Source organism: Nematolebias whitei, chromosome 21 (assembly GCF_014905685.2).
Source record: "Nematolebias whitei isolate Nwh7 chromosome 21, NemWhi1, whole genome shotgun sequence".
Classification (NCBI taxonomy): Eukaryota; Metazoa; Chordata; class Actinopteri; order Cyprinodontiformes; family Rivulidae; genus Nematolebias; species Nematolebias whitei.
This window is the reverse complement of record NC_056518.1, coordinates 29,206,458-29,220,324: the sequence shown is the minus strand read 5'-3', so window position 1 is coordinate 29,220,324 and position 13,867 is coordinate 29,206,458. Positions and strand designations below refer to the sequence as shown.

The following is a 13,867-nucleotide window of genomic DNA, read 5'->3' as shown; positions in this document are numbered from 1 at the left end:
AGACCGCTTGTTGTTTGCTGCAGACAGGAAGTAGACCGCTTGTTGTTCGCTGCAGACAGCAAGTAGACCGCTTGTTGTTTGCTGCAGACAGGAAGTAGAACGCTTGTTGTTTGCTGCAGACAGGAAGTAGAACGCTTGTTGGTCGTTTCGCCTCAGGCAGCTAAAGAATGGAGGAGTATTATTCAGGCAGCGCTGGAGACGGCCAGCTTCTTCAGGTGGTCCATGAACACCTGAAGGCTGACGTCGTCTGTGAGGATGGGAGCTCCAGACTCCTGCAGAGGGAACAACTCATGTCAGCTTGTCTCCTGGCTTTAACTGCTGAGGTCAAAGGTCACGGTCTTACCTGTCCCCAGGTGTACATGTTGTTGTGGGTCTGGGAGGGGTTGACTTTAGACAGCAGGAAGCGAGCCTGTAAACATCAGGACAGATGTAAACATCAGGACAGGGGTGAGTGTGGCGTGCAGTGGGTTTTAGAGTCTGAACAGAACCGAGCTCCCACCTGGCTGCCGCCGTGCTCCGTGTCGATGTATCTCGGCATGGGGAAGCGCGTGTGCAGCAGCTCCTGAGCGTCGTCCACCGGCGCCTGAAGCAGGTGTTTGAAGTTCTCGTACTCGGGCATGTCTTGATACCCCGCCTTCCTCCACTGAGCTACAGTCTGAAGCAGAAACACGACGATTAGACGCAGGTTTGATACCAGAGCTTCGTTTTGCTTCACTCAAGAGTGGCAACTTGTTCCACGAACAGACTGTTGCTGCTCTGTTCTTTAAAAACAAAAATAAGAGGAATTTTATTATTTTACCAGTTTGAGAATTCAGGTTTGTTGAGATTATTCTCAACCTTTCACTTTAATCTTTATAAAAAACAATTTTCAGATGATAAGAATAAAGATATTAGTTATCTTCAACATAGTTTTTTTTTTCTGACCTGGTTGGACATAAAGATATTCAAACAGCTGAACACAAAATCTTCCCGGTTTCTCGTTTCTTTAACTAAAATAATGATCACGCATTTATCAGACCTAAAATGAAAAAAATGAATAAATAAACATTCTGGAAAGCCACGTTAAAAAAGTTTGCCGTTACATTTGTAACGCCACAAACGGTGCAGCTTCACTGGGTGTGGTCGTACCTCTCCGTGGTAGATGACAATCTGGAAGAACGTGTCCATCAGTAGGATTCGGTCCGGCAGGATGCTGCTGCTGTCCAGCAGAACCGGCTGAAACGTCAACGGATCGACAAGATTACAGCTACGAGTCGGCCTGGGTTAGTCCACAGAGCCAGACGGAGGAGCACCCACCTCAGGCGGTCCGTTGAAGGAGTAGGCGTACAGAACGGGCTGGATCATGATGAGAGCTTGGGTCAGATCTTGTCTGTTGAAGTGATGTCTGTAGTACGAGCTCTCGTCAGGGCTGTTGTTGAACACCTGCAGGAACGGAGAGCGCCGCAGGTGGAACATGAACTGCAAACAGGAAGTAACGGGGTTAGACTTGCATCGACTGACGGGCAGATTATTCTGGGGCTCGGATCACCTGAGGGTAGAGGGAAAACGTCTCGGAGAACCTGAAAGAGTTCGGGTCGTCTTTGTGGTAATCTCCAAACTTCTGACACTGAAAGCAAACAGACGTAAATGAGCCTCACCGCCCCCGATGTCGTTAATGACTCGAGTCTGGCTGGTTTCCTCACCAGTCGGATCAGCTGTCTATCCAACCACCTGAGGACATCCGGGCCCTCCTCCGTCTCCGCCCGGTACACCGCCAGCCTCGCCATCAAGAGGGCAGCCGCCTCCTGATCGAAGGATGCTGCGATGCTCTGAATCTGAGTCTGAGCATCAGCCCAGCTAAAACAAAGGGAGGAACGAAACAGAACCTTTGGGTTTACACTCAGGCCCTGTTCAGACACGACACCAGCTCCCAGTACGACTGGTCACACCTGGCACATCTCAAACTGGTAAATCACCTGAACTCTTAACCCCACTGATCAGTTTACATTCCTGACAGCATAAAGAACTTGTAAAGCTATTAATAGACTTAATTACAGAATGATAAACGTAAATTAGAGACAATTAGGTCAACACGTGACAAAAAGCTGCTCAGATTGTTGTTCTGTGACTCAGTTCTGCAACTTGACTCGAGACTGGCTGCGTTCAGACCACCTGAATAACCATGAAAATGTACCATTATGTAACGGTCCAGAATTCAGTTAAACGCTGTTTTTGTGTAAACAAAGACAATTTCACCTCAGAGGTCCTCGGGACAGAAGCAGAACTCGAGTTTTGTGCACAGAACTGAGGCGTGAAGGATGACGGTCTTACTTCCTGGCAGTCGTGGTGACTCGGATGCGTCTCTGTCCAGATGAGTGTTGGTACTGAGTGACGAACTGGATCGCCCCGCGGCCACCTTGAGGGATCGGAGCGTTGTGCTGCAGAAAAACAACAAACAGGCAGATCAGGTAATGACGTCACTTTGACCGTTCTAAACATTGTAGAGATAAACGACGTCTGGTGGAGGTTGATCTTTTTCTTCTGGGGTTCAACTCTGAAGGGGCTCCCGGGAAGACGTACATCATTATTCCAATAGAGAAGCACGGTGGTGGCAGCATCATGATGTGGGCTGTTTTTTAAAGTAACAAACTTGTTGAAAGTCTATAAAAACATGTCCGCTCAGTGGACGACGTTTGGCACAACCAGGACTTGCCGCTTGGCCACACTGAGCAAAGAGGGAAGGTTCTTGGTGAACGAGAACCTCGTGCTCACTGATCAATCTTCAAAGATCCTGTGAAAATGGGACTAAGTTCTAGAAGGACAACCAGAACTGCAGGTCTCCCCTGATCCGGGTTAAGGTAGTTTTTTTTCATGCGCTCTGCTCACGGTCACTTCGGAAGGTGGACAATTGGTCCAGCTCTGAGCAGCTTCCCAGAATAAAAAAAAAACACACACACAAACCATGATGCTGCCACCACCGTGCTTCATTGTGGGGATGAAGAGGAGCAGTGTCCGGCTTGCTCCACATTTTGAGGTAAAACTGTTCAATCTTGATTTCATCAGACCAGAAAATCTGATTCCTTTTGGTCTGAGAGTCCTTCAAGCACCTTTCAGGTGATTTGACTCGGCCATAAAGTCCCAGCCAGAGACCTGACTTGGACCCCATCAAACATCCTGAAGGAACTTGACAATGGCTCCACCATCCACATGGACCGAGCCTGAATGGATTCTGAACGTCCCCAAACCCAGCTGGGCAAAGCAAAGACTCGAGGCTGAAACTGCTGCCAGAGGTGCTTCAACTCAGTAATTAACCACACGGTTCGTTTCTTTTTATTAAATTCTATCAATAATCATTCACATATGTACGTTACACGTTTAATCTTTCGCCAGATGTTTCTGAGCATCAGAGATGACCTGTGGCCGGTGTAAACTTACGAGTCATTATGATGCAGCACTTTAATCTCAGCACATGAGGACACGGAGCAAATGCAGCCTGAAAGCAACAAGCAGAGGTCTGAAGTTCAGGAGCACGGTAATTACACACCTGCACACCTGTTATTACCGGAGTCAGGCCCTGGGACACGTGTGCAAACAAACCTGCACGTCCCATCTTGGTGAGGACACCAATCTGGTCCATAAACCTGGTCCAGACTTATTTTAGTCCTGATCTTCTTGTTTTTATAAAAACCTAACCAGGTCATGACGTGGGTTAAAAGCTGAAACGAGGTCCAGATGAAACGCCCTCCCTGTAACGACTGTCCGCAGAAACACCAACAGGATATTGTCCGATCAGACGGTGTTGACTTTACCGCCAGCAGATCATTGTGTGTGTTTAAAGTAATTCTGTTTGTTATCTCAGCAGGTGATGGACAGGTGTGCCGTGGTAACGCTCCCTGTGGGAACATACTCGCCCCCCCGCGGTCACCTGCTTACACCCAGAGATGGTGAACCTGCGACGTGTCGAGAACAACACAGAGAACATTTCCTGAGGACTAAACTGGACCAACTCGGTTTCAACTGGAGCTGAAAACCAAGAAACGATGGATTTAAAGATAAACCAGTGAAAGAGCTGCAACACATCTTCTGCTCCTTCTGCCGAGTGATGCGCCAACAGAAGCTGCCTGCCTGCTGTGACTCATCAAACCTTAAATAAGCTCAGGTGATCCCACCGTGTGAGAAAAGGTCCGAGCATCGCAGACTCACAGGTTCTGGACCTTCAAACGCCACCGGGGATGACTCCAGTTCAGCTTCAGAGGTTTTCTCACCAACCAGGACAAAAACTGCCAAAATGGTTTCTGTTTCTTCTTCAGGTCTTCACTCAGAAACACCATCGGTTTTGAGCTCGTTTGGGTAAATAATGCGACTGTAATCTGCTCCAAACCCTTCCTTGGGTTCAGAAAACCGCCTCCAGATGACGGTTTCATCTTACCAGGAGCCAACAAACCAAGCCGAGGTTCTTCAAGATTTACAAAAGTCACATTCAAACACTTTCGAGGTAAGTTTTTAAAAAAGTTTCCAACATCCTACGTTAAAAATACTTAATCTGAAGATCATATTTTACATATATCAAAATTAATCCTAATTTTGGTCCTTATCCAATACTAACTCCATAAAGCTGAATGTGCTTTTGGTTTTCCCAACACATTTACTTTGATTTTATGATTAGACCATTTTTAAGCCAGAAAAGCTTCATGTCTTTGTGGGTGTGCTGCAGTTAAAGGTACTGCAACAAGTTTCTGCAGATAAACAGGTGGTAGTTGTCAGCTAACAAATTTTGCATTTCAAGAACACATTAACCTTCAATATTAGAATATTGCGTATATTTTGTTTTTTTGTCTGTTTTTAAACCGGTCTTCACGACTTTGTAGAAGCAGTACTGTAAAAAGTACAACTTTCAAACTTTATCCAGGTTACACGAAACACGTTGTTCACACAAACGCTCAAGCATTGCTTCTCAATGAGAGAGACGTCAAAGAATAATAAACAATAATTATTCTACATCCAACACTATTCTCAATCTAAGTTTTTTTTTTTTGGTTTTTCCAAAGCTGGTGATGGAAATAGAAGACTAAGGAGTTAATCTTATGAAGTCTGCTTTAATGCATCGGCACCCCTTATTGGTGCATCTACAGAACTGCATTACGCCCAGTTCTTTCTTTACGAGTGGGATCCCGTTCTTTATTTACTCTGCTCTTTAGCGCTACGAGTCTGTTTAACTCGCAGATTTGTGTTCAGTTCTGCCGGTGTCCTCTGAAGCCTAAACTGCTGCACAAACAGAGGTGGCCATGTCTGACTGAGCACATCCAGTTGCAGTTTCAAGTTCAACGGACGTCGTTCAGACATCACTTTTGAACGTTCGACGGCTCAGTCGGTGTCTTTAAATTAGCCTCTGCTGGACGTTAAGGACACTCCAGGAGGAAGAGTCTGAGCACTGGTTGTAATCCGTTAAATTTGTCATCCTCAGACTCGTCTAAAGATGGCCGGTGCTTTGGGAACGCTGTACGCTGCACTCTTGGTTCTGTCAAGTGCTGCCTCCATCAGTGGCAACCTTCTCCTCCTGCTGGTGCTCCTCCTCAACAAGGACCTTCAGTCCGACACGCTGGCCTTCACCCTGAGCGTTAGCCTCAGCGACCTGGCTGTCGGTCTTTCCACAATCCCCTTTGCAGTCCACAACACGTTGAACTGGTCTGTCACGTACCCCAGCAAGGGTGCCATCTGTCAGGGGAGCGGCTTCATCTTCCTCCTCTTGCAAACCTCCTCAATCCAGTCCCTCACCTTGGTCACCATCGACAAGTTCACAGAGATCTGCTTCGCCCTCAGTTACCGCAGCATCTGGACAGCCAGAAGAAGCCGAGCAGCGCTGGTTCTGGTCTGGCTCTTCAGCTTAGTAAACGCCTCCCTGCCACTCTTGGGATTTGGTAAATACCACTACAGCAAGTCCCGGTTCCTTTGCTGCCCGAACTTCACGCCCGACAGCAGGGACTTTGTGGCGCTGTGGATGATGTTTGGCATCGTGGTGCCGATCCTCTTCATGTGCTTCCTGCACGGATACATAGTCTACGTGGCGAGAAAACAGGCGCGGAGAGGAACGTTCATCTGCAACGAGCTGCACTGCTTTCATGTTCCGGCCAACAATTATCTGAGAAGCTCCATCGTGATCGTCACAAACTCAGGTGAGTCCATCGTCTAACCTCAGGTGTCCTTCCAGTTCTGACAAACTAATGCTTCATTACCACCTTTAGACCAGAGGGTGTCCAATCCTGGTCCTTGAGGGCCACCGTCCTGCATGTTTTAGAGATTCCTCTGCTCCAAGACATCTCGTTTGAATCAATGGGGGACTAACGGGCTTCTGCAGAACATGAAGAGGTAATTCAACCATTGAATCATGTGTGACGGAGCCAGGAAACATAAAACATGCAGGATAGTGGTCCTCAAGGACCAGGACTGGACACCGCACCTCCCAACCATTTGTGACCATAGTTTTCTGTTTGGCTGCAGTGAGTTTGCTGGTCTGCTGGCTGCCGTACATCTCTGTGTGTTTGTACGAGACCTTCACTGGTCAGCAGAGTCCAGCTACGTCCTCCGCCCTCTCCACCTGGCTGGTCCTGACCAGCGCCGCCCTCAACCCCTGGATCTCCTGCATGACGCAGACGTAAGTACGACTTCACAGCTCGTCAGTGGAGCAGAACTGATAAAACATTTAGCTCGACTGTCTTGAGACGGTGCCCAGAAGGTCGAAGCAAACAGAATATCTGACTGCGTCCAAGACGCCGTCAATGCAACGGATTATGATCCGGCTTACCGTCTGCCTCTCTAACTTCAGCAGGTACAGGGCAGTCGTGTTTCGGGGTTTCAGAACATTTTTTCAGAAGAGTTCTAGGATGTCTCAGGGGCTGCACCCTCGGAACGCCCTCTTCCACCTCAATGCGGCCAACAACATTAGCGCAGCGACCATCACCGTGGGAACACATCCGTCACTGCCCAACACTTCAGCGATCCACTCAACCTAAACCACTGCTGAACCCTCAGTCCAGAGGCAAACGGCTGCTTCTTCTGCCGGGTCAAACAAAGCTGATGACCTGCGTCCATCAATGTGCATTCTGGGAAATAAATCTCACCGTACACAAAAAGTAATGACCATATTTTTAGTCCATCTGCAGCGTGGACTGAGAACATTCTGCAATTGTAACAGGCGCAACAAAACTGAGAAGTTTAAATGTTGCATTTCTTCAGCTGTTCTGTTTCCATCACGCTCTGTAGACTTTAAAGATCAAACGCTGAATCAGCATTCACGCCGTTGTTTTCCTGTAAATCCTTTTTTATGTTTGTTGCAATCAAATTACTGCTGCAGACTTTGTGCTGTTTTAGCCGCTCATATATCAAAACGCTCGCCTCATTCGGTAGATGGCAGCTACGACTTCTGGTTTTTGTAACTTGCATAGGTTTCAAAATATTTAACTTGATTTACATTTAAAAAAAATAATAAAAATTGAAGTCTCTTCAATCCCTTCCAAAAATTATTTTAAAATCTGCTTCAGCAAACTAATCTATTTTTACAATTTAAATTTTTTTTTTTGCTCCCTTTAGCCATTCATGGTTTTTAATTCATTTATTTTTAGCTTTTAGCTATGGTTTTGCCACCTTCACTTTTATCTAAGGTTCAGTTTTAGCTAAAGTTTATCTAATTTTGAACCAATTTCAGCTTTTAGCTACGGTTTAGCTCATTTTAGCTTTTAGCTATGGTTTAGCTAATTCTATCATTTAGCTTCAGTTTTGCTAATTATTGCTCTGATTGAAAATATGTGCTTTTTACTCTTCTTTAGCTCATTTCACCACATGTTCTGCTTGTTTTAACTTCAACATTTCATTCTTTAATAAACTGCGTTGAAGTCACTCAGCGCTCCCTCTGCATTTAGAAGAAACTGCAACCACTATAGTTTTATGATACAGACCCAAAGCTCGGTCTGTGGAACCAGAACCTCAGATTTTTCTATCCAAGCCTAATTTGGCATCCCATCTGCTTAAAAAAACACTGCAGTTTTTTGTTTTTGATAACACAAACCCCGATTCACCAACAAATTGTACATCTTTTCACGACGTCCTTAGAAACACATATATAAGCTTCAGTTATTGGGCAGGTGGTCATAATGTTGTGGCTTTTCCTTTATTTTCTGTAGAATCTCAAGTAAATACTGAAACCAGCTCGAGTCTCCGTTGAGGTTCGTCTAAATACCACTAACAATAAAACATCGTGGATCTCGGGTGAGAATAACATTTCTTTCAAATATTAACTTTAGACCCGTTTACTGCTCAACATCGATCCTTCAGATCAATCAAATACCCCCTCTACTGTCCAGGAAAGGTGAAGTTCTCATACCTGGTTCACGACTTCAAAGTACAGAGCCAGCGTGGTGTTTGGGTCCAAACCGCAGATCTTCCACTGACACGTTCCTCCCGTCCCGATTTCCTGAAACAAAAAGTTAGAATTGTTACTTTTATCGTCTTAAAGCCAAATAAATGTGAACAATAACTAGTACTTCCTGACTTTATGAGTGCTTCACTGCACAGAAAATATTCCGTCAGTGAAAACAGCTTTTACAGATCAACTTTAAATACCAGTTAAGTAACAACAGCAGTCGGTCATCTATTGATGCTAAATGAAAGCTAACAAGAGGCTGAAGGACAGAAGGTGCTTCAAGACAACGAGAACCATTACTCAGTTCCTAGAACCATGTCAGCAAGTTCCCCGAGGAGCTACTGTTCTCAGTTATTAAGGTGCTTTTGGACTAAACGGTTCTGTAGAGTCTGAGGGTTTTAAGAACAGTCAAGTCTCACGATGAAGCAAGTTAAGGACCTACATCAAAAATTTGCTCAGGCCAGAATTTTCTGAGCAGACTTTGATGCTAAAAACATACAAACTAATACAGTTAATAATAATGTTTGTGAAGCTGCACAGCTTTAAAGTTAAAGATCTAGTTGGTACCTCTCAAGCTCACGCAAAAGCTCAGGCTCCTTCCCCAGCAGAGAGGTAACGTTTCACGCCGGGATCAGAGCGTCGAGGCCTTCACTGCCACCCAAAACAACCCACACGAGACCTGAACGGCTCCTTCTGCAGGTGGTGGACCCACAGGAAGACAAACCCATGCAGCTCATCTGGGCTGAGCTCAACTGGGCCCCATAGGCAAACACAGTTACCAGGTGATAGTTGAAAACCCCCTGCCCCCCAGGACTGGCTCTAGGGTGGGACCTTGACAACCTACATCTGGGCAAGGGACATTGAACTCCTTGTGGTCTTCTGTCCATAAATTTACTTGAAATTAGTGGTTCCCAACCCTGGTCCTTGAGGAACACCATCCTGCATGTTTTAGTTGTTTCCTGCTCCAACACACCTGATTCAGTGATTTTATTACTTCCTCAAGTTCTGCAGAAGTCTGTTAATCACCTGTTCATTCAAATTAGGTGTGTCACAGCAGGGGAACAACTAAAACATGCAGGACGGTGTTCTTCAAGGACCAGGGTTGGGAACCACTAATACCCCATGTCTGGCCCATCACTTTGACCAGTCTCCCAGGGGAGACCTGACATGGGGAGATTAGCAGACGGCAGCGCTCCTAGGATCATTCAGGTGCACAGACTCCACTGAGGAGATCTGTTGGACTTAAGAGTTCCTATCATTTTCAAAGGGGAAGCTTCCCAGTTCCAAAAACACTCGGAGCCCTTTCAGACTGAAAACACCATCAGTAGTAAACTTAGTTCTTGTCTGTTTGTGGGGGAGTGTGTCATTAAGTAAATTAATGAACTCGTACGTTCTCAGATACACAGGACCCTTTGGCGTTCAGAGTCACACATGGACCGATTGCTCCGCACACTTTGATTTCCCTGGATGTCTGAAAGAGAAAAACACGGCAGCTTTAGTTAACGCGCGAGCTGAACGCAGAGCCCCCGTTTCCTGTGTGGCTCCCTTTGTACCTTGACCTCCAGCGTGGCGGCGAACGCCATCTTGAACGATCCCTGGACGTCTTTGGTGAAAACTCTTTGGAAGGTTTGTTTGAACAGAGACGTGTTGAAGGAGTCGGCCATCACCATGTACCCCCTGACAGACAAACACATTGTCACACATTACACCCATACCCGTCTGTCGGCAGAATATCCGTAGCTGGCTTCGGTTAAAGGCTTCTGAAACCTACCCGGTGTGATTGGGGCAACATTTCATCTCCAGCAGGCCCGTCTGATCCAGCGCGCAGGCGTAGATGTCGATGATGTGACCGTTTGTGGACGCTCTGTTGGCGAGACTCTCAAAGTGCTGCAACACACACATTACCACAGAGTTAGATATTTTTAACAGGCTGGAGCTAATTAACTGATCCCATCATTACGGGCTTGAGTGTCAACAGTTGGATGATTTGATTTGAAACATTTGAGAGAACCTCATCGGCCATATAGCAGAAAGAGAAAAATTATAAAAACATAACTGTAGAAGTAGCGTAACGCTTCTGGGAGTACAAAGTTTAAATGCACAAATTATGAAAACTTTAGGCCGTTTTCACACGGGAACATTTTTAAAGACACACGTTTTAATGTGTTTAAAGTCCCCCCCCCCCACAAAAAAAAAGCTGCAGGAGTAGCGAACCAATGGAAATTATCAAATAAAACTTTACAATAATCCAATACTTTCTAAAACAAAAAGTACATGTTCCCAGAACTCTCTTACTTTTGTAGCCTTCTTCATGAACTTGGCATTGTCCTTCTCAATGTCGTGCCAGGACCTTATGGGGGTCTTCAGCTCGTCCCCCACCACCATGCCTGGCCCCTGCGTGGCTGGGCCCCCGATGAACGTCATAATTCGGGCCCCGGTGTTCGGGAACGTGCACTGAGGACAAAACGTGCCCATCAGACTCCGTTTTACAGCTTTGTTACGCAGAGCTATGAACCTTCATGCCTCACCTCCAGAAGTCCCACAGCGATGGACATGGCGACACCCAGGGAGCGTAAGGGCCTCTTGCCCTGTGTGACGGGCCAGGGGTCCCGCTGCAGCTCGCTCAGAAGGTCCGTCAGGTTCATGTCGATCTTCTGCACAGGCTGCAGGAACCTGTGGGGGAGGAGACACTGAGGAACCTGCAGAACACGCCTAACAGGAACAAATTCCCACAACAAGAGTTTACCTGTTGGACAGAGGCTGCTGGGACGTTTGAGGACCTCGACCCTGAGCACCGGAGGATTTGGTGAGACCGAGCATCTCCTGTAAGAAACCTTCTGTTAGAAATCTGCAGAACCTGAACCACAAAACCCCCCGTTTTCATAAAACTTTAAACACTCTCTTCCTGTTAAAAAGTAACTCTTTACTCCAAGTACGTTTTACTTTTGACTAGATGTACTTTTATTTGTACTTCAGTGGATTAATGTAGTAACACAGCCGTGTTTTCTGTGAAGAACACCGGGTATGACCCGACTAAAAGAGACACAGAACCATTTCTGAAGGACTCGAACCGAACTCTTCTACCTGCAGCTGTTTGGCGTTCAGATCTTTGGTCCCCCGGAAGACGTAGCTCTTCGAGATCCCCTCGCAGCCCAGCTCGTGGACCTGAACCATGCGTCCAAAGGTGATGAGTCCGACCAGCGCAGTGGGGGGCAGCAGAGACAGGGACATCTGCAGAGACTCCTTCAAAGCCTGCAGGTCCTCGTCCTCCATGCAGGTGTCCACCAAATATAAGAAGACCAGTGGCATCTGAGGGCCCCGCTGAAGGCAGAGAGAGCAGAGTGGGTCAGACCTCTGAAGACATGGTGGGTCCGTGACCTGGCTTAATGTCCTGATAGTCTCACCTGGACCACATACTCGATGGTGGAAAAATGAGGCAGCAGCTCGGCGGGCTGGTTCAGCTCAGAGATCCCGGCATAGGACGGAGGAAACTAGACAGAGAACAGAAAGTTTTAGCGTCTCCGAGACGTTGTCCTCTCATCCACCTGTCGGAACTGCTCGACCCACCTGGTTCCTCTGGTAGCAGAAGTTGCAGGCCCACAGCTTGGCTCTGTAGTCCACCTGGCTAAACACAGAGACAGGAGGTGTTTAGGTGAGACGGTTGTTGGACAGGTCAACAGGTGAGCGTTAGCGATGCCTACCAGAGCGGGTTCAGGACTGCGCGGCAGGTGGCGCGGCTGCACAGAACCGGTTCGTACTGGATAGGGGGCAGGTCGCTTCTCTCCTTGAGGGGCGTGAACAGAGCCGCCACCGGCACCACCATCCGGGTCGCCTCCAACCGGCTGGAGGGCCACACGTTCCAGCTGAAGCGGACGCCGTCGCGCTCCTCGTTCTGAGCGATGTATTCTGGGAAGGTCGCCATGACAACGCAGGTAGGCGTGACACAGGTGTCGCACTGTCGGGTAAAGGCTGCGACAGTGGGGGTGGGTGGGAAGGGGGAGCGTCAGTGTCAGTACAACAGAAAAACAACATACATGTGGATAACAGGACATACAAACTCCAGTTTACTTACATATTAAAACCTTTAAAGTAAATTCACTCAAAAACTAAAGCTCCGCCCCCTTTTCTTTTCTTCTGCTGACTGTAGAGTTTTTCAGTGGGTTCTGGTTTAGGAAGGACTCAGTTGATCGGCTGTCCAAAGGTCTGCAGCTTGGATGTTTTGCAATCTATTTCTGCAGACTTTGTGTCGTTTTAATCAAATCTTCGGCTCATTCAGGGGATGGGAGCTGGGACTTTAGTTTTTTGTAGCTTTTATACTTTTCCAAATATTTACTAACATTTAACTAACATTTTGTTACTTTTAGCAGCCTTTTAGAAGTTTTAATATTTAGTTAAACTTTTACTATGTTTAGCTTAAACCTGTAGGCCTTTGATATGTGTAGCTAGTAAGCAACATTTGGCTTTTTACTAGCCTTTTTCCTTTTAGCTAATGTGCTGCTTCTTTTGGCTTTTAGCTACTATTTTTATGTTATTAGCTAGCTAGTCTTCTGCTTCTTTCAGCTTGTGTTCAGTTTCTTTTAGCTTTTAGATAGCCTTCTGCTTCTTTTAGCTAGTCTCCTGTTTTTAAGCTAGTTTTTGTTTACTTATTTGAGCTCGTCTTATGATTCCTTTAGCTTTTAGCATTCGGATTCCTTTAGCTAATGTTATCAAGTCATTTTCAGCTGCTTCTTTTAGCTAGTCTGTTTTTTATATTTTAGCTAATCTTCTGCCTCTAGCTCAATGACAGGGCCTCAGCCTCTTTCAGCTAGTCTTCAGCCTCTTTCAGCTAGTTGTCAGTCTCTTTCAGCTATAGTCTTCAGCCTCTTTCAGCTAGTCTTCAGCCTCTTTCAACTAGTCTTCAGACTTTTTCAGCTATAGTCCTCAGCCTCTTTCAGCTAGTCTTCAGCCTCTTTCAGCTAGTTGTCAGTCTCTTTCAGCTATAGTCTTCAGCCTCTTTCAGCTAGTCTTCAGCCTCTTTCAACTAGTCTTCAGCCTCTTTGAACTAGTCCTCAGCCTCTTTCAGCTATAGTCTTCAGCCTCTTTTAGCTACAGTCTTCAGCCTCTTTCAGCTATAGTCCTCAGCCTCTTTAAGCTATAGTCCTCAGCCTCTTTAAGCTATAGTCCTCAGCCTCTTTCAGCTATAGTCTTCAGCCTCTTTCAGCTATAGTCTTCAGCCTCTTTCAACTAGTCTTCAGCCTCTTTCAACTAGTCCTCAGCCTCTTTCAGCTATAGTCTTCAGCCTCTTTCAGCTATAGTCTTCAGCCTCTTTCAGCTATAGTCTTCAGCCTCTTTCAGCTAGTCCTCAGCCTCTTTCAGCTAGTCCTCAGCCTCTTTCAGCTATAGTCCTCAGCCTCTTTCAGCTAGTCTTCAGCCTCTTTCAGCTATAGTCCTCAGCCTCTTTCAGCTAGTCCTCAGCCTCTTTCAGCTATAGTC

General features: G+C 46.5%; 1 protein-coding gene across 1 annotated transcript in view; it reads right to left on the bottom strand.

The window, feature by feature from the left end:
* Positions 1 to 6: 6 nt before the first annotated feature.
* The window catches only part of sec23a (Sec23 homolog A, coat complex II component), a 14,499-nt gene continuing 638 nt past the window's right edge, over positions 7 to 13,867 (bottom strand). The window contains exons 2-20 of the mRNA XM_037695285.1: positions 12,097 to 12,364; positions 11,963 to 12,020; positions 11,800 to 11,886; positions 11,480 to 11,716; positions 11,142 to 11,218; positions 10,924 to 11,068; positions 10,691 to 10,849; positions 10,167 to 10,282; positions 9,949 to 10,072; positions 9,786 to 9,866; positions 8,357 to 8,446; positions 2,311 to 2,417; positions 1,683 to 1,836; positions 1,529 to 1,606; positions 1,297 to 1,458; positions 1,129 to 1,215; positions 500 to 655; positions 344 to 409; positions 7 to 272 (exon numbers count right to left, since the gene is read on the bottom strand). Of these exons, the coding sequence (XP_037551213.1) occupies positions 183 to 272; positions 344 to 409; positions 500 to 655; positions 1,129 to 1,215; positions 1,297 to 1,458; positions 1,529 to 1,606; positions 1,683 to 1,836; positions 2,311 to 2,417; positions 8,357 to 8,446; positions 9,786 to 9,866; positions 9,949 to 10,072; positions 10,167 to 10,282; positions 10,691 to 10,849; positions 10,924 to 11,068; positions 11,142 to 11,218; positions 11,480 to 11,716; positions 11,800 to 11,886; positions 11,963 to 12,020; positions 12,097 to 12,317 (2,295 nt within the window). The 5' untranslated portion in view covers positions 12,318 to 12,364 and the 3' untranslated portion in view covers positions 7 to 182. The remainder of the gene's footprint in view (positions 273 to 343; positions 410 to 499; positions 656 to 1,128; positions 1,216 to 1,296; positions 1,459 to 1,528; positions 1,607 to 1,682; positions 1,837 to 2,310; positions 2,418 to 8,356; positions 8,447 to 9,785; positions 9,867 to 9,948; positions 10,073 to 10,166; positions 10,283 to 10,690; positions 10,850 to 10,923; positions 11,069 to 11,141; positions 11,219 to 11,479; positions 11,717 to 11,799; positions 11,887 to 11,962; positions 12,021 to 12,096; positions 12,365 to 13,867) is intronic.